Here is a 27,809-nt window from a genome sequence, read left to right as displayed (position 1 = left end):
TACAATTGCTTATCTGATATTCCTGACCTGACTTGCCGAGAAAAGTGGAGGCGTGTGTGTGTGCAGATTTGTTTGTGTGGGTGGTCACGCACTGTTGAGTTGCACTAGTGTTGTGATGAAATCAGACCCCGGTGTTTAGAAGCGCTCTGCTTGCTGAGTGGGCTGCTAGATCATTAACATCAAAAATATCAATTCCTACATAAAACTCATCAAATGAGAATTACAGAGGACGTTTGGTTTAACCTTTAAAAGAAGGATGAATGTTTAAGGTGTCGAGGTTCCAGACTCATATTACAGTGTTGATCATTCATATACCACATTTCCAAGACAATTAACTGTCCAGTTTCTAAATGGAACTATAGCAGCCCTCGTGAGAAATCTTTGACAAGTGACTTCATAAAAGCTAAGCGGTATTCAGCTGCAACACAGGTGACACAGACTAAGCTCTCTCTCTATAGGAGTGTCTTCAGAGCTTATCTTTGATTCATGTTTTTCCTTTTCATCCTACTTTATAATGCGTACTCACTCAAATGTGCAATCCTATTTATCCCTATTATATATTCTTTATTTATATATGTGTATATGTATATATATGGTATATTTATGCTTATATCCTTACTCTCATTCCCCTTATTGTATCTGTAACATGCAACTTCTGTCGGTGCTGTGCTACTGGAAACTGAATTTCCCGGCGGAACCCACCCGAGGGATTAATAAAGTTTCATCTAATCTAAAGAACATTTTCAGAATTATTACAAAACACTGTCTTAGGAATACAAACAGTCAAACCAATATCTCTTGTGCACAGTTAAAGAGTGAGTTTGGCATCATTCCCACCCGCACACCAAAATTTCCAATTCACTTCCACAGCTAACCAAGTGATTAAAGAGTGATTGGAGCTTTGAGGTTGTAAAATCTTTGTTTGTAAAATTTATTACCAGGGAACAAACAGCAGTAGAATGAAGCATATTTAAGATAAATCAGTAACTTTCTGTATTATTTAAACTTTACTATTGCACTGTTTAATGCTTAATAATACAAAGGTATATCTTTATTTTGAATTATAAAGTTATCATAAAGTAATTATAAAGATCCACACATGTACACACACTTTGCATCAGACAACTGTATCATTATTTGATTGCATTGATTTATGTTGATTATTTAATGAGTCAAAATGTTGTATGTAGTGTTATGTTATGCATTATATGTGTGTCATATATTCATCTTAGTATGCAGTTGGTATACATGCTCATATACAACATTAGAAGTCACGCTAAATATGTACATAGACAGACGGACAGTCAAAAAGGCAGGTTTGCCAGCTGGGATCAATAGCTCACTCTGCAGTATTGTCCTACTGGAAGTACAAACAAAGCCGTGAATGTGCTGAACTCAGTTGTCAACAGCTGGCACGTGCACACATGGAAAACATGTGTTTGTCTTTCCCAGATCAGAAACGTCCAGCACAGGACAAAGAAGGCATTGTTAGAGTGTTGATCGGGTCTAATATCTGCATGTGGGGCATTTGCTAATGATTCATTTAGAGCGGAACCAGGATCAGATGGTTTAAAAGGCTAACTAGAGGCCCGGAGCAGAGTTTCCCTTCATTTAATTTATCTTTATCTCAACCAGCAGGGGTCTAGTTCCTGGTTTTAAGTGAATTTTACTTTGTTCCGGAGAAAGCCATCTTCCACATGGAACCACAACTGCATTCAATTATTTGTGTAGTAGATAAAATCTGACATTGAGATGCAAACTGTTTATCTCTGTAGGTAGTTTGTTTTCCTTAATGTCTTTTCAAGACTACTCAGATAAACTTTACTCATAAACTGGGGCTGGTTGCATAAACAGAACTCTGGTTTAAATCTAATAAACAGCCAAACTACACACAAATATGTGTGAATTGACATTTACAGACAGCACGCATACTCCTGAAAATGAAAATGAAATTAAGTAGTGCTAGCTGAAATGTAAACGTTTTTAACAGCACAAGGGAGAAAATGACTCTTTTTTTTTTTTTTTTTTTAAATTGAGCCACAGCACAAATCATTTCTATGCAATGATGTGCTGCAACATTGTGATCTTGAAGGAAACCTCAAGGAAACCTCAAGAACCTTCTTTCGACATGACAGAGCACGCTTACTTCACTTCTGGTGAAAACCTACCTCCAGAAGACTTAAATGACCATTACTGAATGGCCTGCACAAAGCCCTGACTCGAATCTCATTGAAAATGTGAGGGGTGAATTTAAGACCAAGGCCCAGGCCTGAAGACCAATACAGGTGGAGGAGCTCAAAAGATCTGCCAAAGAAGAATGGGCTGGTATTATTCAGAGGAGACACGTGTGAGACTTGTTAAAAACTACAACAACAAACAGCTAAAAGGATACAAAATTGATTATTAGCATCAGGAGCGCTAATAATTTTGACTAATTTTGATTTTTGTGAAATAATTTGCTGTCGGGCTCAACTATACCAGCTGTGCTAACTGTGCACAGGAATTTATAGCACTGTCTGATGAGTAGTTTAGATTGGCTCATTTAGGTTCAAAGAGTCGTCTTGGTGTCAATTTGTGTTTTTTTCTTTGTGACTTTGTAGGTAAGTTATCTGAAACTCATTTCAGTGGATAGTTGACTGTAAGCATATACATGTGTATGTTCATCAGATACTCTGTATGTGAGAAAAAGGAAGTTTGTGCCGTCCACATTTGCAAATCATCACTGAAAAAACAAAACAGTTCAATGAGTTGCCACATGATTCATGGACAGCTCCAATACAAATATAACAATGATTTGGATTAAAGTTATTTATTTACTGTCGAGCTAAGTAATAACAATATGATTAAAGAAGGGGAACAAAACTGTATGGAAAAATGCAAAATGGTCTGGTGTTTGCAAATGCTTAAAAAGGGTAACAATTTTTCCTCCTGTCTACATAAGGTAAACGTCCCCATCTCATCAAACTTTTCTAATAGCCAGCTTTAGTATCATCTAAAATCATGGTTATTGTTTTTCATCCAACTAAAACTAAACAATAACATAAACTAATCCACATGTGAACACCCCATTAACACGCTGCCATACTGTTAATATTTATGCTTGGTTTTGTAATAAGCTTAAAGTATCTGACTACCCACAATTAGTGGCTCAGGTCCTGATCTTCCATATTCCTTTGACTGCTTTACACCCAGCTGTTGCACCCCGCCTGTAAAGGAAAAAGCATGGAATTAGTTACCAAGAACTTTTCATTTGATTGTCAAATGCTGAGCAAGACAAATAAATGCTACAGGATTAGATATAAAGGAATCAAACTATTATACCGCAATACAAATATTATAATAAATGTTACAATAAACCATTACAGAATTATAATTTATTGTTTAACTGAAAGGTCGTTTGTCAAACTTGGCCTCTCTAGCTTTCGTGCCAGCACATTGGCGGATGTACGATCCTTGTTCACTTGTAACTCAGAATTTTGGACAATCCTTTCAAAGATCCATTCGCATCTGTTTGTTATTTCCAACAACAGCAATGCACCAGATCAATTATTCATTGCCAGCATCTGGTCAGTGTGCATGTGTGTGTCCAGTAAATGTAGCCAGCTTGATGATGAATTACTTTGTAACATATCCTTTAACAACTTTCTCACGAGCTCGGCAAATTAAAACCTCAATATCCCGAAATGCTTTTCCAAAATGAAGTTGCATGAATTTGAGTTCAATCTGATGTCCATCATATCACATTTTAGCAGCATTTTATATAAACGCTAACACCTGCTCACAATTAGCCTCTCAATCCGAACATATAGGGTTTAAAATTTTGATGTAGGAGTACTCGTGGAATAGGCATGTACATCTTCAGATATAGGTAAACATAAATGTATTTTCTGTATGTTCATATCATCTTAGGTGTATAGGTCTGCAGCATTCTTTTGAGGCAGCCATGGGGCCACGGTGGTCTTTTGTTATAGCGTCATCTGTTTTTCATTTCTGACTCAGCAATATTGTTGCCACATGAATTAAGCTTCATGATTTCCTTGCAGCTTTTTGCTTCCCCATGAGGTGCTCCAGCACTGTACGTGTCACCATTGTTTCCAGCATTTGCCATTACAAAGCTCTAACCATTTTCAATGCAGGGACATACAGCTACCAAATGTGGTGTGATCTGAAAAGCAGGGTCAAACTTTTTCCCGTGAATGCGGTAAATCTGTTACCAATCAGGAGCTACATCTGCTGCAAGATTTGCTTGCAGGAATTTTTAAAATTGTGGTTTTTCTTTTAAAGCTTGCCTCATGAGATTCTGGTATTAAAATGATACATGCAGGATTTTTTTAATGAGTGCTAAGTAACTCCTAAAAAAAATAGAGAACAAATAAAAGTAATGAATGCTGAAGAATATGGGGTGAAAGTAGAGGGCAGATAGTTAAGGGTTCCCTAAACAATGCGAAGACAAAGACAAGAAAAACCACCAAAAGAGAAAGAATACACCTCCTCCTGTAGAAAGGAAAGGATAATATGGGTAACACGAACCGTCATTCACTGACAGTGATCGCTTTTATTTTTCTAGCTCTCATTCACCTTCTCCATGGTGGGAAGGGCTGGGTGTAGGTGACGTTTTTTTGGCAATCTTGGGGAAAAAAAGAACCCTCCAGCCTTTCAGTGTATGTAATTCAAGTGGTCTAACAGGAAACTAGACTCCTGCACCTCCTCCCCTAGGCACTTTATTCAGGGTATAGAAAATCGAGGCCATGACGTAAGATTTTGGCAACTCACAGAGCGTAAGATTTTGTGGCGCAATGGTTTAAACCAAGGACTTTCCCCTTGGGAGAGCTGAGCTTGAATTCAAAGTCAGCCTCGACTTATTAGGATGTGCCCTTGCTCATCTGGGGGGGAAAGGCCTATTATTAGCTTTGATTTTCACTTTGATCCACGTTTCTAACAAAATCTAACATTTGTTTTCATGTTAGCCCTGTTTGTTGTCCATCAGCTCCTGGGGAAAACATCTGGCTCTTTAGCCGCTAATTGCTCCACTATGTCCACCAGTTACATATTAACTGTCCTTTTACTGTGTGGTGTTGGGCAGGTTATGTTCTTTTGGTTTCTCAAGCTTTTCATTGCCAAAATCAGCTGTGCTGTGGATGCTGCATTTAGGAAAATAGTGAGATTGAGCCAAAGAGGAATAAAATAGTCCCTAGATTTAAAGAAAACAACTAATTTGGTTGATGATTTGTCTTATGCATGACTTGTCTCACATTACTTAAAGTCAGATCTTAGATTGAGTTATTATAATAGCTGCTAGTTGAGGACATAATATCATATATCATTAATCCAACCTCTGGTTTTGTTGTGTTTTAAAGTTTAAATACAATTCACAGAGTTATTTTCTTTGGACATTCACACCAGTGAAAACATTCTAAGATGTGTTCTGTTAAAAAAACAACAATGATAAGAATAACAACACCTGTTTACTAGATGTATTTATCACTTCAGAAGAACATATTTACTGGACATCTGTAGATATTTTCTGATAATAATCATAATTATTATGCTCTAACTATTAATAATGAAGGAGCTGTGTGATTGTGTAATAGCACAGATGACAAAAATCTCCCAGACTGCAGAGAAAAAAAACAGGTGGAGGAAAACAGCTCATGATTGCATCACTGCTCGTCTTACCTGCTTCCCTGCAGGTACTTCTTAGCTTTGTAAAGAAAATAAGAGAGTAAATAGATTTGCAGTGATTTGAAAAGGCTTCTTTGACTCTGCAGTGGGTACGTCAAAATGATGACCATCCAGGGAGGAAAGAACAGAGAGATGGCAGGTCTTTGTAGTTTGACTCAGATTTACTGCAGACGGGCTTTGAAGAAGATGTCAGCCTGCTGATTTGCTCAATAAATCTACAGCCGTCTCGGCCTTTCTTGGTTTTTGGTTAGTCATCCTTTGATGTGCCCTTGATAGCAAGTAAAGAGCAGTCTGTGAATGCTGTTTGGTCAAACATTTCAGAACATCAGTACTCTGTTTACAAATGTATGGACATGTATTGGTGATAACCATGAATGGCTATCACCAATACATGGTTTGATTTTTTTTGTGAAACCAATGAGTACAATATCTTAGGAATACCTTGATTCAGATTTGCCATAAAATGATGGATGAACTGATTCAAACTCGGTGGTTCAAGGGTCAAAATTCAAGGTTGTTATCACTTCACAAAACACACTGTGGCCTTAACTCAAAAATTCTCTCATCATTATAATAAAGAAGCAGAAGGTTATTATGATCTCATATCTGCTCTTGTCTTTTGAATCTGTCTGCAAGAAATACTGTCTGGCTCTAATATCCACCTGGATTCAGGAATGAACTGGTCAGAATTTTGTTAAAAGCAGTATTTTGTAATTAGGTTTTGTTTTGACTCATTCTGACTTTTTGTTTCTACTTTTACTTTTTACTTTTAGTTTTCTTTTTAATTTGTTTCAGTCTGAGTTTAGAACTTTTGAAGTTTTACTGTATTTGGGGCATATGCCAGATGCAAGATTTAGGAAAATCAGTATAAATACTCCATTAAAAACAAAGAAGTTCTTAAGAGCAGTTGACTTGCAGACTTATAGACATCCAAACTCTCAGTAAACATGTGAACAAAGCCTCATCAGGCAATTTAAGATGATACATTTTTACCAAATTACCAAATAGTAAAACTATTTCCTGTATTTACAATTTTTAGTTTTTTTGTTTGTTCCACGTTGACAAACTCCAGACAGTTTTCAGATGTTTAAATTATTTATTTATCAGTTAACTGTAACTAAAAGTAAAAGTTCACAAAATGTGTTTATAGCTTTAACTCAAAAATCCATATGTTATACAGTTACTAGGTCACTGTGACCTTAGATCTGTGCCTCTCCTGAGAATGTCAGACATTATTGTAGGAAATTGTGTGTGGGACAAATGTCTGACGGGACTCAATAATGAAGTAATTATTTTGACTAAGATGTTTGGCCTTAAATAATTTGCATGTTAGTTATGCTCAAAAGTTTCTTGAATAATTCTTTAAATCTCAATAGAATAATATATTCAAATGTTCTGTGAAACATAATAGCAATCAATCAAAATGCCTTCTTTTTCTCAAGGAAGTCCAATGAATTCATGTTTCTTTAACGTCCCTCTCACGCGCTCTCACGCGTTCTCCTGTTCTCTCTTGTTAAAACAATCACACACCTTGCATCATTACGATCTGCATACATTCAGGTTTTCACAACTCTGTTACATCACAGCAGCTCATTGTGCAAAGTTTACACAGGCTTGCAGAAACAGTCACAAAATACCTGATGCTGAGCTGCATTTGTGCTGACATCAGTGCCACTTTGTTACACAGTAACCAGGATAGGCTGGTGTCTGATTCAAGGTGACTCAGATTTTCAGACAGAGCTCCACATGTCTACAGTTGTCTAAAACACACATTCCCAGGAATGTCTATGAGATCATCCCCTCTGCAGCAGAAAAATCATAGTCTAGCTCAGTGACTCACTTTGTAATTGGCTGGGGACATGAACGAATCAGAAAGTGGGGCAGAGAGGATACTAGTATATCCATTGACAGATGGGAGAGATCCTTTCCGCTAGTGAGGCATTCAAGTTACAGCATAACATCTTTTCTTGCTACTCTATGACACTCAGGCTATACAGAATTTTTTGGAGGACCCAGATAAGCAAGTTATTGGCTGGTCTTAGTTTTAGGTGCACGCACAGATTATCCTTCAACGACCTAAAGGCAAGGATATTTTGTGAACTTCCCCAAAAGCTGTTTTGTTTTGCCAGCAAATATCAGCAGATGCCTACCTCAACCATATCAAATCAAACAGCTCTTGGATGGATTATCTTAAAAATCTTTTCCTTGGCATCAGATCCAAACATCAGTCTATCCAATATTTTGGTTAACATGTTACCTGTTAAAAATTTGGTTTTTAATAACTGTGAAAATTACAGTTACACTCTGATATGTTAAGCTCAAGCGTATCCTAATAGATAGCTTCTCACAGGTTTAGACATTTTAAACAGAGTTTCTAGACTGACTTGGTTATTGTGTATTTTTTAAGCATGTATGTTCAAAGTAACTGAAAGATTATATGCATGACAAAGCAAATCATTTACAGTAGCAATTACTTAGAGCAATGCTAACGTTAAAGCTTGGTACAGTTATAACTATAATTTGTTGGACAAAGATACATTTTTGTTTGTTTGCATCTCTGTGAACCAACACAGAAGATTTTAAATCAAAGATGTCTATATGTGATCAAAGAGCAGACTTTCAGCTTAAATTCGAGGGGTTTTATTTTTTAAAAAGTCCTTTAATTGTTAAGGAATTACAGCCATTTTTACACACACAGTGTCCTTTTCAGGGGCTCAAAATGAATTGGACAATTGACTGACTGCGTGACAGCACGACCAGGTGAGGCTCAATCCCTTTTTATTTCAATGGCAAATGAAGAAGACATAATATCAGAAGTTTATTGAAACTGCTGAATTTGCATTTTATAGCTTTTAATTTCAAGTGATGTCAATGCAAATTAGGGAGGCCATTAAAATATTACAAAGTAAACCTATCAGAGAAACAGCAAAATATTTAGGAGTGGTTAAATGAAATATGGTATATTTGTAAAAAGAATGATTGCAGTGACCAGCTCAGTAACACCAAAAGCCCCGAAAGGCCACAGAAGACAACCAAAGTGCATAATCCTATTCAAGTGGTTAAGAAAAACAACTTCATAACATCTAACCAAGTGAAGTGGAGGAGGTAGGCGAATTGTGGTCAAGGTGAACAATCATGAGACGCCCTCCTAAATGTAAATACAGAGAGTTTACAACGAGGTAGAAACCACTGTTTACACTCAAGAATAACAACACCAGATTAGACCAAGGCAGAAAACATATGAAAGAGTCTGCACAGTCTCTCTCTTTGTGTAAATGAAGCCCAGACCTTGTACCAGACTGATATAAAAGTTTGGAGGAGAGAAACAGTCTGCCAAACATGGTGGAGACAATGTTACGGGCATGTGCATGTAAGGCATGCCTTCCTCTCCACTCAGATTCAGCCACATGCTGCACGACTGATCAGACGATGCTTCACAGTGTTAAAGGATAACGACGGAAAGCGTAAACGCAACCCAAAAATTTCTCAAGGCAAAGAAATGGGATATTCTTCAATGGTCAAGTCAGTCACCTGATCTCAACTCAGCAGAGCATGCTTTTAGTTATTAAATCCAAAACTGAATGCTGAGAGACCCACAAACAAGTAAAAGAAACAGTAAAGCCTTGGTAGGTTGTAGGATTCAGGTAGTCACAACGCAAAGACTGCAAATGAAGAAACTAAAACTAAGAATGAAAAACAATCCTTAAATTAAAAATGACATTAGTTTGTTCAGTTAATTTGTTTGTTCAGTTAATCTAACAATTGGAGCCTGTGTATAAAAAGGGCTGTAATTCCTAAACAGTTAGTGGAAAATGTTTGTTAAACCCCCTAACTTGAAGCTGAAAGTTTGCACACATATTGACTGATTTAAAATCCTCTGTGGTGGGATACAGAGGCAATACAAAATGTGTCTTTGTCCAACAAATTATGCCTTAAACTAGTGTACTAAGAATGGCATGTATAACTGTAACTCATACAAATGGAAAAGAGTCCCTACTAAAGAAGCAGTTGAGAACAGAAAGTGGCAGATGAATAAAGACTTACCTTTTGTTACTTTCATTGAGGTAGAGGGAGTAGAAGTGAATGAATGACAAGTCAAACACATTTAGCTGATAATGGCATGCACACTATATTCACTCCATTAACATTTGCACAAACACTGCCTCGTATGTGACATATCACCACTGGAAGTCTCCACACGCAGCAGCCACGACACCCAGCATCGTCCCCTCCCACTCTCTCTGCTATGGACCGGGCGAAGGCGGGCACGGCAGCCCGTCGTCCTACGTCAGAAGCGGCTTTGTTATTTAAACCTGAATCAAGCGAGGAGGAAAGTTTTCAGAGCCGGGGCAGCGTTGCCTAGCAGCTAGGCATAGGACTGTGGCTAGTTCACGTTCCCTGTTTTCATCCGTATATCGAGGAACCACGGACACTTCCCCGTCTCAGCCTGCCTGTCATTTATCTGATATTCTCTCACAGTCTTTTTGGCTATCATGACCCAGACCGTGACACTCAAGGGACCCTCACCGTGGGGTTTTCGGCTGGTTGGAGGACGGGATTTCAGCACCCCGTTAACTGTCTCCAGGGTAGGTAGTAATTTTGTCGTCTCTTGCGTCTGCGTGTTTATCCATTCATTGAGCTGTGGGAACAGACAGGGGATATTTGGCTGCTTTAAGTGAAGTAGGAAAATAAATAAATAAATAAATTAATATATATAAACTGACTCAGGTTGGAAGTTGCTCAATGAATTAATATTAACAGGTCTCAGAGGTCTGCTAGCCCTAACGCCAGTGTCTAAACGGGAGCTTTACTCTCAAAGCAGACAGATGGGGGCGTCTAATTTCTGGCAGCTGAAATTGCCAGTACGGTTTAGTGAGTCATTGCAGTTGGCCGAACAACACTTATCGACGTTCAAAATCATCAGTCTCAACATAAACAGAACGACACAACACAGGGATATATTTATATAGTGTAGAAAAAGTGTTTTATAATTTGAATGAAACTAAGGATAACTAATGCTAGTGAACATATCCTTCATAGTAACATAAACTCTGTGACTTAAATACTTAATACTTATAAATAATTATAAACTATTCTACATTTGGATAACCTGGCAACAACTCAACTGGTTTTAGTTTTTTTTCTTTTATTAACCTATTTTTTTTTTTTTAAGAAATGGCATTTGTGTTAGTTTTAAAATATATAATATTACACTATATTAATAAATCTTAATTAATCACTATTAATATTATTTATGGTAGTACCAGAACCAGTAGATGTATTGTTGATAGTAATCATAAAACCTCCTGAACTTTCCTGACCTTCACGATATGGGTCAGGAGTCAGTGTGCTGGCAGTTTGATCTGGCAGTAGCCAAAGGTTCTTCTCGGCCAGGATAAACACAGCCCGGTCCTGCTGCAGGCCTTACAGAAGGGACGGAGGGGAGGCGCTGACATTTGTTTTTCATCAGAGCTCATTGGTGTTGCTGAGGGATTCCAGGTGTTGTGCTCAGCTGTACCACCAGGCCTAAAACTACCCTTTAACTACAGACCTGCAGCACCTCAGACAAGAGGTTCAGCTTTTAGATTTATGATGGCTGATAAACAACTTTGAGAGAAGAAGATGAACTCCTGAAGGTGACCCAAAGCGCTCTTTTTAAACCTAATAAAGTATATATATATATTTTTTAAAAAGTTGTAATACAATGATGTGGCATGCTTCGACTCAGAGGGTGTCGTAAAACCTCGAGAGGTTTGCTTGCTAACTTGACGCTTTTGACTCTGCAAACAACCTTAAAAGGTAGTTGAACTCTGCAGCTTAAACAAAAAATAGACCTCAATCATGATATCAGCATATATATCAAATATATAATATCTTCAGGAATCATCAAGTTTACTGTCTCTTTGTCTCTTTTCAAACTAGTGTAGTGGCCAAGGCAATAATTGTTTTGGGAAGAATGAGAGTTAACAAGCCTGTTGCAACCTCCTTGAGTTGTTTAGAATATTTCAATGGCATCTCAGGCTTTCCGATGCATGCCTAACTTCTTAAATAATTTGTTCAGCAAGCAAGTTGTGGTTTCAGGGTAATTAATCACACAATTTCTCACCAGATTAATCTGTGCGTGTATATGTGGGTGCCAGTGTTAAAAGCATGGCATGCATTGTGAAAGAGTTTCATAACTCTGCGGTGATGGCATCAGTAAAATTAATTGCAGGTTATATTTTACAGAAAGAGATGGCAATAAAAAACCGTGCTCACATGGAAGAGCTGCAGCAACAGCAATAGGGGATTTTTGAGTAACTCCAAAAACTTGGCTTGATATTTAGACAAGGAAGCAGCTGCTGAGATGTAAGCATATTTAGCCAAATATGTAATATCAGAGGCCTAAATACAAAGTGATTTGGCTGAAAGTCTCGTCATTACACTGCCACTTAAAGACCTTTATTTGCTTCTTGCCGGTCATTACAAACTCCTTCAATGTCCAATTGACACTGGCTTTAAACATAAGAAAAAAAAGTGTTTTAATAACAGAACTTGATCCTTCAAATTCAGAGTGATGTAAAAACCAGAAAATATGTGACACTGATTCTCTGGTGCGGAAGTGTGTGAAGTGATTTATTGTTGCTGAAGTGCAGGAGTATCTCGTAAACCTGCAGTTCATCACATACTTGTTGCATTCTTGCTGTACGGTGCATGCCCAAGACAGCAGTTTGAATGCACTGAATGGTGACGCAGAAAGAGTTATAAGGAAGAGCATGTTTGTGTGTGTCAGAGAAAGATACTTCATGTAGTACAGTAACTAGAATGCCTCCTCAGAGGGTATTTAAGCACCATGTAAGCATTACACAGGCTGGACTATTCAGATAGTTCTTAGTATGTTGGCTTATCCAAGAAAAGAAGAGAAGGCCGAAGATGAGAACTAAATATTAGGAGTTTTTGAGCGTTAGATTACTTTACACAGCCCTCCCCTCATCTAATGTCTTTCAGCAAGCATAAAAGTGAATGTCATGCAACACCTGCACACTGAAAGTTGTAAATACCAGAAAGCAAGTTATGATGGCAGCAGCTGGGTCTTTGCGTAAGGTGATAATCTTCCTGGATAAGCTGATTAGTCCCCTGCCAGCACTTTAGGACTTCAGCTCGTTAATGGGATATGTTTATTTGACTCTAGAAACATTTGCCCAGATGGCATGTGTAGGCATGGTGGGTCTGGTTGTCAAATGGCTTGGTGTGGATGAGAGACATTAAATAGCTGAAAAAACATTCCTTGATATCTCTGTAGAAGCATTTAAAGAGAACATGTTGAATGTGAAAGCTGTGATATTAGCCATTTTGTTAAAGTTACTTCCAGACAGAAGGTGATGCAGGACACTTGTCAGATTTGCCAGCTGGAAAACAGTCACCTTCCTGGACAGGAATTCACAACCGAGCGTTGGGTGAATAATGATCCAAGCAGTGCACAGTGTCTCTGCGTTCCTTCTTTTTTGCTCAACCTGCTGCATGGCCTCTGCAAGATGAAGTTTTTCAGACAAGTCACAGTAGGGATTTAGTTTTTGTTTATGAATGTAAAGGCCAGTTATTCACACATCAAATTCTTCTTTTAGTTGTCACAAAAATACAGATCTCCAAGTTAAGACTCTTTAATCTTCTAATGTCTAAGCCTTTATAGGTTAAAGTTAGGCAACCATAACCCTAATCCAGCCTTAAACTCTATTTTTGGAAAAAGGCAAAGTTTGTGATCATTATTTGTTCCTGACTGGGATAAGATTATAATACCAATAAAAATGACATATTCTGACTGTCAAAGATGGGTTAGAGTTGGTGTTAAATCATAGTCCATTCGCAGGAAAACTAATATGAACTGCAGCTAGTCACTTTCTGTCTTTGTGGCTGGTGTTTGCAGGACTTTACAAGATAAGGAGCACAAAGAGAAAATCAGTTATACCATGCGTCATTGCTCACGTTCTGCAACACTATCACAATCCTTTAATCAGCTGTTTTTCATGGAATATGATCGAGTACATCTTTAGTCTCAGTGGACTAAATGACTCAACCAAGTCATGTCATCCCACAATTGTTATTCTGCTTGTATTAGGACACTGGAATTACTGAAAATGAATTAAGAGCAAATGCAATTTCGGTGCATTGCAGGTATATATCACAGAACCTCAACACCATTTGCACCCTCTGAACTTTCACTGTACATATGTCATATAGCAGAGACAGGATATTCAACCTACAGCCACATGGGTTATTTCTCAGACACTGCTGTGTATAATAATCAGCTTCAAGTTGCTGTCTGGGAGCCTTTTTTTCTCTCTAGGCTAGAATTACAGATGCTGCATTTCCACAACAAACTGAGCAAAATATAACAGATGGGCACCCTTGAAGAACTTCCTGTTGTCAGTGAAGCTGCTGAGCTCTTGAAACAGTACAGGGCAGAGGGAACAATGAAAGTCCTTGGGTGGTTTCTAAGTTTTTCCTGTTCATCTGGTTATCTGATGTATGAAAGTGGATTTCAGTGATTGTTGTTATTATGATATCCATGCTGCAGTTAGACTTCAAGTGTTCTCTAGGGGGAAAGAATTGGGCGACTGCTCATATTCTCAGAAAACATGTTTGTTTCAGTATATTTGCTGCGAAACTTGCAAAAGAATCTTCTGGCGGTCTCATGATCTTGTACAACATGTTCAAGCATCACATGGTGAAAGGAAATTTCAGGGAAAGCACAGCACATGTGCAAAAAAACAGAAGACAAAACAGTCAGTTATTCTGCTAATCTGATTACAAATCAGATTGACTGGAACATCTCTGCCATTCTAGATGCACTTGAATGCAACTGTAATTACTTCAACAGGGCACTCCCATTTACTTGGGTTCTCATTTATGTCTGACCTTGCATCTTTAATCATCAACTTCAGTGTTGCTTATTGGTCTTGGCAGATTGAGCCTCTTTGTTTGAGCGTGAATAACACAAACCAGTTGGAGCCTCACACTCCAGGCGATGTATTGGGTTTTCAAGGTCATAACCATGGTTCTTATCTCAGGTCCAACAAGAAAACAAAGGCCTGAGACATTGCCAGAAAATTATTCTCTCTGTTGCTAAGATGTGCAACTCGGCGCTCCCACCCAGCTCAAAGTCTCTCTGTGGACTTTATACACGAGTACAACATCTGAAAATGACAGGCTCTTCTCATTTAAGTGTCGATCTTGTGATTTGCAGGTGAGGAGACATTTAGATAGAAAGCTCTGGTTGAAACTTCCCAGAATAAACAACTGTTGCTTTAGCAGTTTTTAAATAGCTGTAATTCATTGTGAGTCACATCTTAATTACACAGCTTTTTAAAAGTTGGTGGAACAATACAGCAGTCTTATGTAAACTATTGTCTGTGTACTAGCTCTCTGATCAGTAATCCTGTAGGTTCCTGTAGGCCACCACTCCTTATTATCTGTGAATCTTTATTCTACTTCTTTATTCTACTACCTGGTCTAAAAAGACTTGTGATTGGCCCAAGTAAGTTTTCCAAAGACTGAACTTGAATGAGAATGATAAAAGGGTATTATTTGTGACACCCACTCACTCCAAACAGTTTTGCGTACTGTAGCTTTAAGTATCACTGCAGAGCAAATAGGAACTTTTCAGGAACTAAGACAAACACCAAAGGACATTTTAAAGTCCCTGTGTTACCTTGAGAAAACAAAATACAAAAATAACGTATAACCTGTCAGATTACTTCATCGTGAAGATGATGCCACACTTGAATGAGTTTTGATGCAGCACATGCAGCGCGTAATGTGCAAACACACATAATCAAACATTTACACATTTACTCTTTCCTTTCCTGTGTTCTCAGCCTCGTTGCTTCTCTCGAGTACACGTCCACAGCGAAACCGCACTCCAGCATACTCACCAAACCTCAGCGTGCCACATGATGACTCTGTGTGACATGAGGCTGTCATTTGCTAACCGCTGTATCTGTTAGCATTTAACTGTGTCACTGTTTGTGGAGTAGCTTCTTACGGGAATGGGAATGAATGTTTGGATTGCCTAATAACCAGTTGCTAAAGTTTCTTTATGCACTGTTGATGCTTCCCTGCCATCATGACTGCCTGTCTTATGCTTGAACACCTTAAGTGACCTTGCCGCAATAACAAGTGCCAGGTTTCTCTCTACTTGACATATATCTACCACTTTTTTTTTTTTTAGGTTAAATCTAAGTTCTTCTTTACAGATGATAAATAAAAACATACTGAGGAAAAAAAATACGATGACTTGATTGTGATTCAATCAAATAGCAATTTGATGTATTTCCAGTTCACTCACTACCTGGGTAGTGGGCAATGTTCCCTCTAAGCTGCGCACGTGCGCAATTGCGCACTGCTGGCACGGTCTCTGCGCACAGAAAATCTGTGTTGCGCACAAAAGAAAAAAATCTAACCTGCATTGAAATTAAAATGAATACTTTAACAATTCTGTTTTGCAGTGTTAGTCAGTAAGTGACTGGCTGCTCCAGTATGGGATTAGAACGATGCCACCTTATCCCATAGTACAGCCAATGATGCGATTCACATTCGTATACGCAGCTAATCAACGTCGTTGACAGGCTATGACAGCGTCCTTATGTGCCGACACCAGTGTTTTAACTAGCAAAGCGGCGTGGCTGATGTGGAGTGAAGCCACGTTAATGACAACGTGTACAACCATTGGAGATGTGAGCAGGACAGACGGAACAACTGACGGAAAAAGTGTGGACTTTATACCAGTTTTTAAATTGTGTTGATTGGCCACGTAAAACCAGAGGTGTGATAAAAAAAAAAAATGCAATGTTTGGTTTTCTTCCTGAATACTGTCGTTGTTTATATTTACTGCGGAATAAACGGTAAAAACTGCGTTTTATAAGAAAAAAGGCTCGAAAGCGCTCTCCGCCTGTGAGCAAAAACAAACTCCACCCCCCTCTCCCTTTCCTCCAAAAAAGTACCATGTCAACCAATCAAAAAATGATATGGCAACGTGGCATCTAGTTGTAAGAAACGGGGGGAAGTTTTAGGAGTGATGGCGGTGTTTTGAGATGTGAGAGATTTGCGACTTTTAGCGCAAATCTTGTGTAGTTAGTGTGTAGTGTAGTTTTGTTGTGTGTGTCAGAACAATGAGGCGACTGCTGAATGTTACAAGAGTGATACATCTCCTGTTGTCAGGCCTGCAGGTATCAGGCTGTTGTTCTCCTTTATCTCATAGTGGACAGAAATTATTTTTTGGAGTGGCACAAATAATTTGTGTGGCATCAAATTTGATGCAGAACAGCTGATTGTTCTGTAAATAGTTTGAAATGTTTATTTAAAAATGCCTTGGCTGCAAAAAAAAAAATAGCTGCAAAAAACTTTGTTGTTTGCCAAACTGAGTTACTTTTTTGAAGAAGTAACTATATAATTAATTGCCCAGCATTGGTCATTATATACTGTATTTTGGAGACAGAGAGCTACAGGACTTTACTTCCAATAGTGTTAACATACTAGACAGCTAATGAACAAGACCATGTGACTGCCCATTGTTAGTGGGCTAAAGCAGTTAATTAAAAGTAGTCTAACATAAATGTAAATGCTGTAATTTGATTATTTTAATAAACCATGTAACTTGGATTTATTAGATACTGGCATGACCACAGTGCACACGTCTGATGTCGCTCACAGTGGTCCAAGGGACCGCTCAGGGAGTTTGTGTGTTTGCTCAGACGCATGAAAAATTAGAGGGAACATTGGTAGTGGGTAACCATGCATCATTAACAGCCCCACGCAGGAAGGGTTTTGTTAAGATAATGCAGATTTTTGTAGACTTGGTTTTAGCACTAGCCTCATTGCAGTAACATATGTCAAAGTAATCCATTGAGGTCATAACAGTTTTTTCTTAGCTCAGCTTTCCCCTTTAAGGATGATAGCATTGTAGATAACTCATGTGACTGTGACATTATTCTCTACCAGAAAGGTTCTAACAGTTGGTTAGTGTTATGGTTTCTTTCTAAATGTAACCAAGTGGTTTTGTTGCCTGTAAGTTACAAACCTGTGAAAGAAAAGGAAAAATTATAATAAAAAAGAAGTCCTGATCATGTTATGTCAACACTGATTTTTGGTCTCACTTGCAATATAAACCTCAGTCTCCTGGGTGAATATCCTGCATTTGATCCATATGTCACACACTCCACTTCCGAATGGCTTCACCCAACTTTCTAAAGTTAATTGATACATTTAGCATAATCTACGGAAACTAAACTCTAGCAGCCAGAAAAACAACACGATTGCTGTTGTTTTTAATTAAATCCTTAGATATCTGTGGGACAGGAAAGTAGGTTTACTGGGTGAAAGTTGGATTCGATTTTCACACCAAATGATATAAAGCCTCTAAGTCAGGTCATTTTGTTTAAATGATGTCTTTTCTCCCCCTCCAGATTGTACAGGAAACCCCGTTTCATTGTTGACAACAAATTTAGTCACATCATTTTTGAGGAGATTGATGCTTTTCATCCTTGAGTTACATTTTTTTATTGTTATTTTTGCCAACATATGAAGCAATAGGAAATGGATCACCTAACTTGTGGTATGCTGTTGTGAGTAAAAAGACCACAATGATATGACATAGATAAACAAAATATCCATTTGTTATTTAAAAGCTGTTTCGCAATCGTGTAAACTTTAACGCTCTGTAGATCTAAGTAATTACATCACACACAGAGTTAATATAGCACATTATGCGTATGCGTGAACTGTGTAGCTCTACATCATCCTTACATTTCCTTGCAGATGGGAATCTTTTTCTGTTAGTCACTCCATAGTCATGCTATTGTGGTGCTTGGCATACTACTATATGTATTTGTTTTTAGGTGTACTAGTAAATGTATTGGAATAATTCGCTATGCTGCATGGCCTGACGCTGAGGTGATCTTACTCTGTTGCTATTGCACGTCCTTCATTCCACTTTGACACAATCCAGACATAAAGCAAAGACACACACAGACATCTGACATGCATTCTCACAGGGGAGGTTGTGCTAAATGACAGGGGCAAACTATAACCTCCAGTTAGTGTCTGTGAAAACAGGCACTGACAAACAAGAATCCACTATGTTTCCAACTCCAAGAAAAGCTTTGTTTGTGCCTCTGCTCCTTTGAAAGGATCTATCTTGAATTTACAGAACTTAGATTACACTTGCTCAGTTGTTTATGCCAGGCTTCTACAAGAAGCAGCTTATAAACAGTGCAAGCTTAGGTGGGTTTGCATTTCCCAGGGACTCACCGAAACACACAAACCTACTCATACTCCCCACAGTTTACCGGAACTGAGTCAGGGACATTGGGCGGTCAGAGGCTGTAAATTAGGAATTCCACATTTGAACCACACGACTCAGCTATTAGTGCTTCGTGGAGCGTGAACTTGTATGCCTTTGCTCTTGAAAGGCTCCTCCCAGTTAGTGAGTCTGCTTCTCTTTTACATGCAACTCTCTTTGGATTCTGTTTATTTTTCCAGACGTTCAACCAATCATATCTTTATTTAGCTTTAATTAGATTACTGAAAAGTGCTTGTGAAAATGTGTTAGATCATGGTTTTTCAGCCTCCAGAGACAGTATATCTTAAGGTTTAGCTGTCATTGCAGTAGACATTATAAGAGGCTGTGGAGTTCGGCAGAGAGTAGTCTGGTATGAAGATGAATGAGCTCAAAGAGTGATGCACTTACCAGCTCGCATGATGAAACAAAGATTAGTCACAGACCCTTGATGTACAGGAGTAATAACAGGATGCTCTCCAAAACCATCAGTTTCCTTATCTTCTTATCCTGATAAATGAAAAGCAGGTTTCTGCTTTTTAGGTTGCCTCATAATTTCTTTAGGATAATAGGGCTAGCAGGCTAGTGTGCAGTCATGTACTGTAGCTTTTTTCTTTTAGTTAATTTAGAGGAAACAGACCATTTCTCCACCCCCTCCAGGGACCAATCTTTTGGTTTAAGAGAAATAATGATTTCAGTCAACCAAGATTTTGATTGGTTGAGTACAGCCCTTGTGACCAACTGGAAAAAGCAAGTCCAGATGATATAAAAATGTAACATATTATTGCTTAATATTCCCCCCAAAATGGTGCAACTATACAAATCATCATCGAGCTGCAGGAATCTCACATTTAATGGCTGGGAAAATACAGACAAACTAATAGCCATGCAGGTCACTGTTCACAGCACATTACACATGCAAAAAAGACTAGAGACATGATGACAACTGTTCACTTTGCATCATGATTTTTGTTTCACTGCTATAAAAGACCTTTTTTGCTCTGCAGCCTGCCAGATGACAGCGACTTGTTTTACTGCGGAGGAAATAAGCTGCAGTTTCTTCTTATTAATGTCAGACAAAACCATATGATCAGTCAGAGGCACATGTTTGTGTATGTGTAATAACACAAAATTGATATCACATGTGACTGCCCTCCCCCTTACTCTCCGTTGGGGCTCAAATATCCACTGGCCAGGAGAGCTTTTAGGAAAGAGAGCACAGAGAAGAACCTGCTCTCTCTAACTCTTGAAAGAAAATCCACATTAAAGAGGTGGGGACATGCTGTGCAGAAATAAAAAAGACAAAAGGAAATGCATTAATTATATAAAGAACTTATTGCACAGATGCCTGGAAACGAGTCTAACATTACACAGATACATTGTTGTTCAAGGTTCATGTGCATGCCTGGTTCAAAAGTAACATACTCCCCAGACTTGAAGCTTCACTGTTTCAACTTGAGCTGATTATAAAATTACACATGCATAGCCTCAGTGAGGTATTGGAAATTTCTTTCTTTTTTTTTTTTTTTTTTTTTTTTTTTTTTTTGTGGCAAAAGCTACAACCATTAGGTTAGTTAATGTAGCATACACCGAATTATCTGCTTATTGGCCTGCTGTTTAACCATTCTACACATATGAAAAAAGGGGGAATAAAGAACCAAATCAAATACTCTTAGCCATTTGTTTCATCTTGTGCACATAGATGGTTATATTGCATGGATGGTGCTACATAACTGGAGTTCATTAAATTCCCCCAACCCACACACACGGCTTAGCAACTTTTCTGATGAAAACCCCTGATATGGATTTACTGAATTTGAAAAGACCGGGTATATAAAGTGTTACCCTTCCTTCCAGGTATTTCACCACCTTTAAAAGTGAGAAGACGATTCACCTGTGTCATTGTTGAAGGCTTTTGACAGTGTAAACCTGGAGTGCTGCCCCAGGTGCTGTGACATAAATCAAAGACGGGCTTCTCTGTGTTGACGCTCCCAGGCTAATTCTCTTTTTCTTTTTCTCACCAACATTTTGAAACCACTTATAATGGCTCTTTATTTTCTCTTTTCTTTTCTTGGTTGTGCTTGGATTGTTGTGCGTGTCTGTGCATATCCGGTATGTGTGAATATTGTTAGGTGACACCTGGCAGCAAGGCAGCCCAAGGTGACCTGTGTCCAGGCGACACCATTCTGGCTATCAACGGTGACGCGACAGAACACATGACTCACATGGAGGCTCAGAACAAGATCAAAACCTGCACTCAGCAGCTTACGCTCAGCATCAGCAGGTATGGAAACATGAGACTACCCTCACCGGAAAACTGGTGTGTTTAAACCATAAATTGACCTGTAATCGCACTCTTTCAGTTGAGGGAATGGTTATATTTAGCGCCGCAAAACATTGCAGAAAAGAAAAGAAAGCGAATCTTTGAAGAAACACTATGTACACAGCTGTTGTACCAGCTGAATAGTAGCTTACTATTAGCCAGCTAGCTGTGTGGCATCTGTGAGTTGTGTTCATGTGACACACTGTAGATTAAGCATATTTTCCATGAAGGGTGACCTCACTGGAATTTTAAGGTTCAGAATAATTGGATATCAGGAAATGCTGAGCTTTCTAATCAGTCGTCAGCTTATGAGTTTTGCTCTGAGGCTCATTAAGAAAATTGAGTTGAAAACCTTGACAGATTTCTTTTTTGTATGACTCAGGTCATTTATTGCCTCTCATCCAGAAAAACATGTTGGTGATTCGTCTGTTCTGCCTGGCACCGTCGAGTTACAGTGACAAGTGACGGGTTTACAAGAGTTAAAATGATATAGTCACTTCACCTAGAAAGCGCTGTCAAAATCAATGAGGCTTGTACATACAGTGAGTCAAACTGTGACCTTTTCAAATGGTGTTCTCGGGTCGATATTGTGCATTGGTGCGCTTCATGAGTTGGAAGATGATCATCGTTTTCGACCTGGTATGTGAAGAGGTATGAACTGACCTCAAGTGAAGGTCAGGAACAACACGTTTCTGTCAACATAGCAGAAAAAAGATCATCCATCTAAACATTTAATGAAGGAGTGGGGTGGGAGACGGGTAGGTCAGGGGTGGTTGGAGGTTAAAACCAAGGAAAATCTGAAATGTCAGTCACTTCCCACATTTCTGTTAGATGGTTGCTTTGGGTTGCCAGAGTACTGGAAAGTGCAGAGCGAATCTGGCAATCTCTAAATCCCATCCCCTCAGATGGAGAACACTGTGTGGTTTCAGCCTCAGTTACAAGTGACAACTGCCAACTGGTGCTTCAGCGTTCTCCTTTTAGGGCAGAAGACAACGCAGTCTCTCTCCCTCTCTTTCCCTTTGTCTGGTTAGAAACATGATGGTTACTCGCAGATTGGAGTGTGAACAAGAATTATTTCTGAAGTAGTAAGACCCATCAGATCAAAAAAGACACAAAGGAACTCTAAATTCAGATTTTTTTTGTTCTGTTTCTGTATTTGTGTTTTACAGTATCCACTCTAGCATAACAACTCCTCCACCCCCACAGCCTGTAGTAGGAACCATCTACCCATATATCAAGCTGAGTAACTGAGCGTTAAGTGGTTTGTCCACAAAGGGATTGTAAATTTATTTGAGGATACATGAAATAGCATACTGCACAAAGACTAACAGAGATCATCTGTAGGTGTGGGAGCAAAAACAGGCCACTCTCGCTGTTTTACTGGCACCCTAATGTTCCTAAATTCAGCTTAAACTTGCCCTAAAGTAGCCAAACGTGTTTAACAAATTAAGGAAGTAAGAAGTAATTTAGTCATTTAGCTTGATAAACAGCAGGAGCATTTGAGAGTGATGACTGAGACTCAGCATAAGGAAGAATAGATTCTATTAGTTGAATCTTTGCCTCATGCTCCTTCTTTTTTCTGTTTGTTTTACCACATTGGCCCAGCTACAGAATGTTTACAGTGGCTATCAAATTTTAGGTGTCATTTTTTTGTGGCAGTAAATAAGAGGATTTATTTATTTTTTGTACACATTCCCAATGTTTTGTAGAATGCATTTAGCCATAATTTAAATAGGTGTAGTGCTTAAACATTGTAATGGGTTGGATTGAGGTTAAAATTATTTGAAATGAATGTGTCGCATTGTCGTTTTAAGAGTATCAGAATCAATTTAACTTAAATTCAGTTTAGTTTTGTAGATCTATTATAAAAGCAAAAGGTTTGAGCTACAAGATTTTTTTTGTTTGTTGACTGTTTTTAACTAACTTACTTTTGAACTAAACCCACAAGTGAACCACAAGATACAGCCATGTTTGCTCATCATTCCTCCTTAATACCCCTTTGAACTGATAAGATAGCATTTGGACTCAGAGCAATATAATAAGAGGCTGGACGAGACTAGCTGCTGGAATGTGACCTTTGTGCTGTTATTGGTTAAATAATTACAATGCAAGCTGCACTTTGGTGAACAGGAAGAGGGCAAAGCAAGTATGAGAGATAGGCATGCACCCTTGGCTGCGGTGCACAGAGCTGAAATGAGCTGCTGGTGAAGTGGAGGCATTAGGGGTTCCAGCAGAAGAACAAATACTGTAAAAAATCATGTGAAAGTTTAGGATTGTGAGATAGAGACTTGATAAGAGACGAGAAGCGGTGTTAAAAGTTAAGATTGCTAGAAAAGATAGTGAGAATTTGAAAAACAGAAAGAGACGATGCAACAATAAGCTTGGAGGTTAAAGCCAAAAAGAAGAGCAGTGAATCAGTGAGAACAAGAGAGAACTGCCTCTACACTTCCAAGGATGCTGTTTGACAACCAGTACTTTTTGCTTCATGTATTTCTGGTAAACGCAGTTTAAACGCAGTTTAGCTCAGAGAACCTAAAACCAGAATTATACTTCCGATTTTTTTTCTTTTGTTCTTTTCATCTGAGAGAATGACACTGCAATCAGTTATTTAGTTGGCAATTCTTTTTTTTCTTTTTCTTTCTTTTTATCTTTATCTGAAAGCTGTCATTTCCCACCATGCATTTCTCTACTGGTAGGTTAAAAAGGTGGCTCTTGTGGTGGTCCACAATATCATTCAACTGCTTCATGAAGCTGCAGTTTCAATACAAGATGAGGGGCTCATTGGAGAGGTAGCTGATTATTACGTTATTCATTTCCCTCAAAGTAGACCTATAATTGCATGAATTATTCATGTGTGCTGAGCTTGTGCATCACCACTGTTTCCCATGAAAAATTTTGTAAAAGGCGTCATGTTAATAAGCAGCATCTGTCACTATGGCAACAAACAAAATAGCGCTGTCTTTAAAAAAATAAACCCAAAAAAAAAATCAACAGGCAAAAATGAGAGATTTTGCCAAAACTACTAAGAAACCAATCAAAGTAAACAATACAGAACAAATCACAAATATTGGACTGAAAAAATTCCCAGATTTAGTGAGCTATAAAAATCAGCCACATGGTAGCCTGTTCTCTGGCTGGTGAAGAAGGTTAAAGTGGTTAGTCAAAATGGGGGTGTAATGTTCATATGTAAAAGATGTCTGTCATTTATTGCAAGAGATTTGAAATATGGACCTTTTCTGTTTATTGGAAACACTCCTCAGTTGTGGGCTACAGAAATAACTAGGGATTATTTAATTGTAACCATTCATTTTGGAGTCAATAGCTGCAAATGGGAGTGACTCAAAGAACCCATGCTGACTCACTAGAAAATAATATTTTAGAGGACAGCAATTCTTAGCCCTCATTAAAAGACTTCTCCATAAAATACTCCAAACAGTCACGAGAAACAGGAGACCTGTAATTTTGTGCTGCTGCCGATGGACAAATATATGAGTCTACACGTCTGCTGTGAACCAAAATTACAGTACGCTGCGCGGATCTCAGCTTGAGGTCTCGTGTAACACAAGAACGTTTCCTTCTAATGTGTTCACGTTTATAACTTTCTTAACCCCCATTTATCACAATTTCTATTATGGAGCCTTTTTAAAAGCACTCAGCTTCAGGGAGTTTCTTGGTAGGTGCCTCTGGGGACTCAGAAAAGCTAAATAAGATTTAAAGGGTGATTATAGAAAAGAGATTAGAAGCTCTGGTTGTGCAGAATTTCTTTACAGTTTGTGGTAAATTAAATGTTTGAATTTGTGCTTTTATCTTGATTAATATCTACTTTTAATGCAGATAGTAATTTGATATATATAGATATATCTATCTATCTAAGTTTCCCTTAAGTATAACTAAATGTGCTACAGGTAACCTTGGACATATCCTGATTTCATTTAGTGTCATTATCATGTAATTCTTAATGTCAACTAATGCTTTTGCATTTACCTCGGAAGTCAAATGAGTTGGGAGTGGCATTACTTCTGAGTTGAGCTTGTTAGAGTAATAAGACTCAGAAAAGCAGAAAAAAGCACAGTGAGTTTTCCTTCTTGGCAAGGTAGAACCATTCATATATCACTAGCAATACAGCACAATGGTTTTTTTGCACACAAATGTAGCATGTTCATGGCTAGAACCTGGTCAGTGCATTGCATATAGCTTGTTTAGCGAATCACAAATATGCAATACTGGCAATACTGGTAAAAAGTTTGACAGTTTTGTGATGATTTACGTTCACAGCTGCCACTTTCGATTGTTAAGACGGGATTGCTGAGGTTACTCCGACTTTCCAAGTTGGAAATCCAACTTGAAGGGGGGTTTCAGTTGAAAATCTTGACAAATAAAAGCAAGCCATGCAAATTTTATAGCTTAGTTGTGTTTTAGCCTTTCAGCACTGATATATTTATCAGTTTCTTTGGGCTAAACCATCAACTCTTGCATGTTAACAGGTTTAACCGTGCTTCACTGTGGTTTTACTGGCATAGTCTACATTATTTTCTCTTCATACAGCAAGTGGGTGCTGCAGCTCTGTTCTCTTAGAAAGGATGTGTTCTTAAAAAAACAAAACTTTATGTAGATTTTAACATATGTGTAAAAATTAATTTCAAAAGAGTTTCACTTGTGGCTGCTTGTCTGTATATTCCAAGGGTGTCAAGTACTACAGTTTGGTCAAACCTGCTCATGTCATAAATATGCACTTGGTTCATGGTACTAGTTACTTAGTTTCTCATTCTTAAAGAATTCTTGTAAGAGACTCCTTAAAATGGCTACTGGTTAAGTGTAACTTTCGAGCATACAAGATTAATGTTTTAAAGTGGCAGATTTAAACCCAGACCTTACTTTGCCTGGATGGTGGTGGAAAGCACCGGCTCAGACAAATCTCTCACTGTTGTCGAGCTGCATCAAGATGATTGCCATGAAGGCTGTAGCAAGCGGATGTTTTACATAATTTTCATACTTATCAAAACTTTCATTCACCTCCCATATTCTGGATGTGTCCACATTTATTACATCACTGCAATATTTTACTGAGATGTTTTGAGCCATCTACCCACTGAAGAAAAGAATTACACTGCATTGGAATGTAGCCTAAAATGAATGTGTGCTCTTGTGTGTATTTCTGGCATCATATTGGAAGAACTATCAGTTAAACAGGAGGAAAGATTATTGAGATTGAATGAAGTGGACAAAGTGGTGAGAAGAAAAAAGAACAGAGGGAAAATTAGGAATTTAATAAAGCATTTAGTATTTACTGTCATATTCCCATATATCATTGTGATGTTGTTTATTCTATTACTCTTGTTCTCTTCTGCTTGCTTTCTTTTTTCTTTCTCAGCAGGTGATCCAGGTGATTGATATATGCATTTTTTTTTCTGCCCGTTCTGTTGGTTTTTGTCTTTTGCCCTTCTCCCCCGTCCCTCTTCTCAGCTGTTTCTCTTTCCCTCTTTCTTTCTCCCCTTCTTTCCCCCAGTCAAGTCTGTCCCGTATTCAGTAAGTGAAAATAAAATAAACAATAAAAGGTGAATCAAATGGACCATTACGGCAAGGCTGGGATGGTCAGTTTGGTAAAGTAAATCCGTTGGGAATCTTTCTTTGCCTTTAGACAACAATTCTGATGGCAAAAGAGCCAAACGGGACAGGCCAAAAAAAAAAAAAAAAGAATTTAAAAAAAAGTAATACGTGGACGAGGAAGCAAGGAAGGTAATTCGAGGTCAACACTTACACACAGCTTTCCATTTTCCAGCAGGCCTGTCAACGCTCTGCTGTGAGGCAAAACACCCTTGCAAGTTTTTCTCAGTTCCTTGTGTTCATATGGAATCGTGTCATCTCAGGGTAGAGGAAAAATGGCTTATATCGCCTCCACAGACACGCAGTGTCCAAGTTCATGTAACGTCAGAGGACCTGGCTGACTCATGAGGCCCATTTTGGAGTTTGTCATGTCTGCTTTGACCAGACATAAATAGAATCTGCGAATACATGAACCAGCTGTGGAAGAAAGCTTCTCCTGGAAAAATGAGCATGAGAAAATCATGCTCATTCTTCTTCTAACCTCTCCACGTCTTACCATCCTTGTCCATGACCTCTTGTTACCATGCTGTTATCTCCCTCTCCAAACCTAAATCCCATTCAACTAAACCACTTTTCTTTTTATTTCTTCACTTTGGTTTTTCCTTCTCTGTCGCTTCCACGGAGCCTTCTTCTCCCTGCAGTTTCCCTCTTTTTGCCAGAGCTTATTGGAGAGAACACTTTCTCTTCAGATGCCTGGGAGACAGATGATGGTGGTTGGGATTTGTTTTCCACTATTGGTCAGGCTATTCGGAAAGAGTCGTGCTGGGATGGCAAGTTAAATGTGCTGAAAAATGAGTCATGATTCCTGGGCTGCATGTGTAATTCTTGTTTTGCTATTGTAAAACATCTGAAATATATATGGCCTGTTGCACTTATTTTGAACTGTCA

The 27,809-nt window shown here is 38.4% G+C and overlaps 1 protein-coding gene and 1 long non-coding RNA gene across 2 annotated transcripts in view; one reads left to right on the top strand and one right to left on the bottom strand.

Moving 5' to 3' along the window:
* Positions 1-2,174: 2,174 nt before the first annotated feature.
* LOC102208667 (uncharacterized) lies at positions 2,175-9,882 on the bottom strand. Its single transcript, XR_311589.2, has 3 exons — positions 9,727-9,882; positions 3,139-3,206; positions 2,175-2,304 (listed from the first exon to the last, which is right to left on the bottom strand). It is a non-coding gene; the product is annotated as an uncharacterized LOC102208667 (long non-coding RNA).
* A 126-nt stretch (positions 9,883-10,008) lies between these two features.
* The window catches only part of pdlim4 (PDZ and LIM domain 4), a 45,910-nt gene continuing 28,109 nt past the window's right edge, over positions 10,009-27,809 (top strand). Inside the window, exons 1-2 of the mRNA XM_005727740.1 lie at positions 10,009-10,268; positions 21,127-21,278. Coding sequence (XP_005727797.1) covers positions 10,176-10,268; positions 21,127-21,278 — 245 coding nt within the window. The 5' untranslated portion in view covers positions 10,009-10,175. The remainder of the gene's footprint in view (positions 10,269-21,126; positions 21,279-27,809) is intronic.

Source organism: Pundamilia nyererei, unplaced genomic scaffold, assembly GCF_000239375.1.
Source record: "Pundamilia nyererei isolate P.nyererei 1_Seehausen unplaced genomic scaffold, PunNye1.0 scaffold00026, whole genome shotgun sequence".
Lineage (NCBI taxonomy): Eukaryota > Metazoa > Chordata > Actinopteri > Cichliformes > Cichlidae > Pundamilia > Pundamilia nyererei.
The sequence above is the reverse complement of the archived record's forward strand: the minus strand, read 5'-3'. Positions and strand labels throughout refer to the sequence as shown.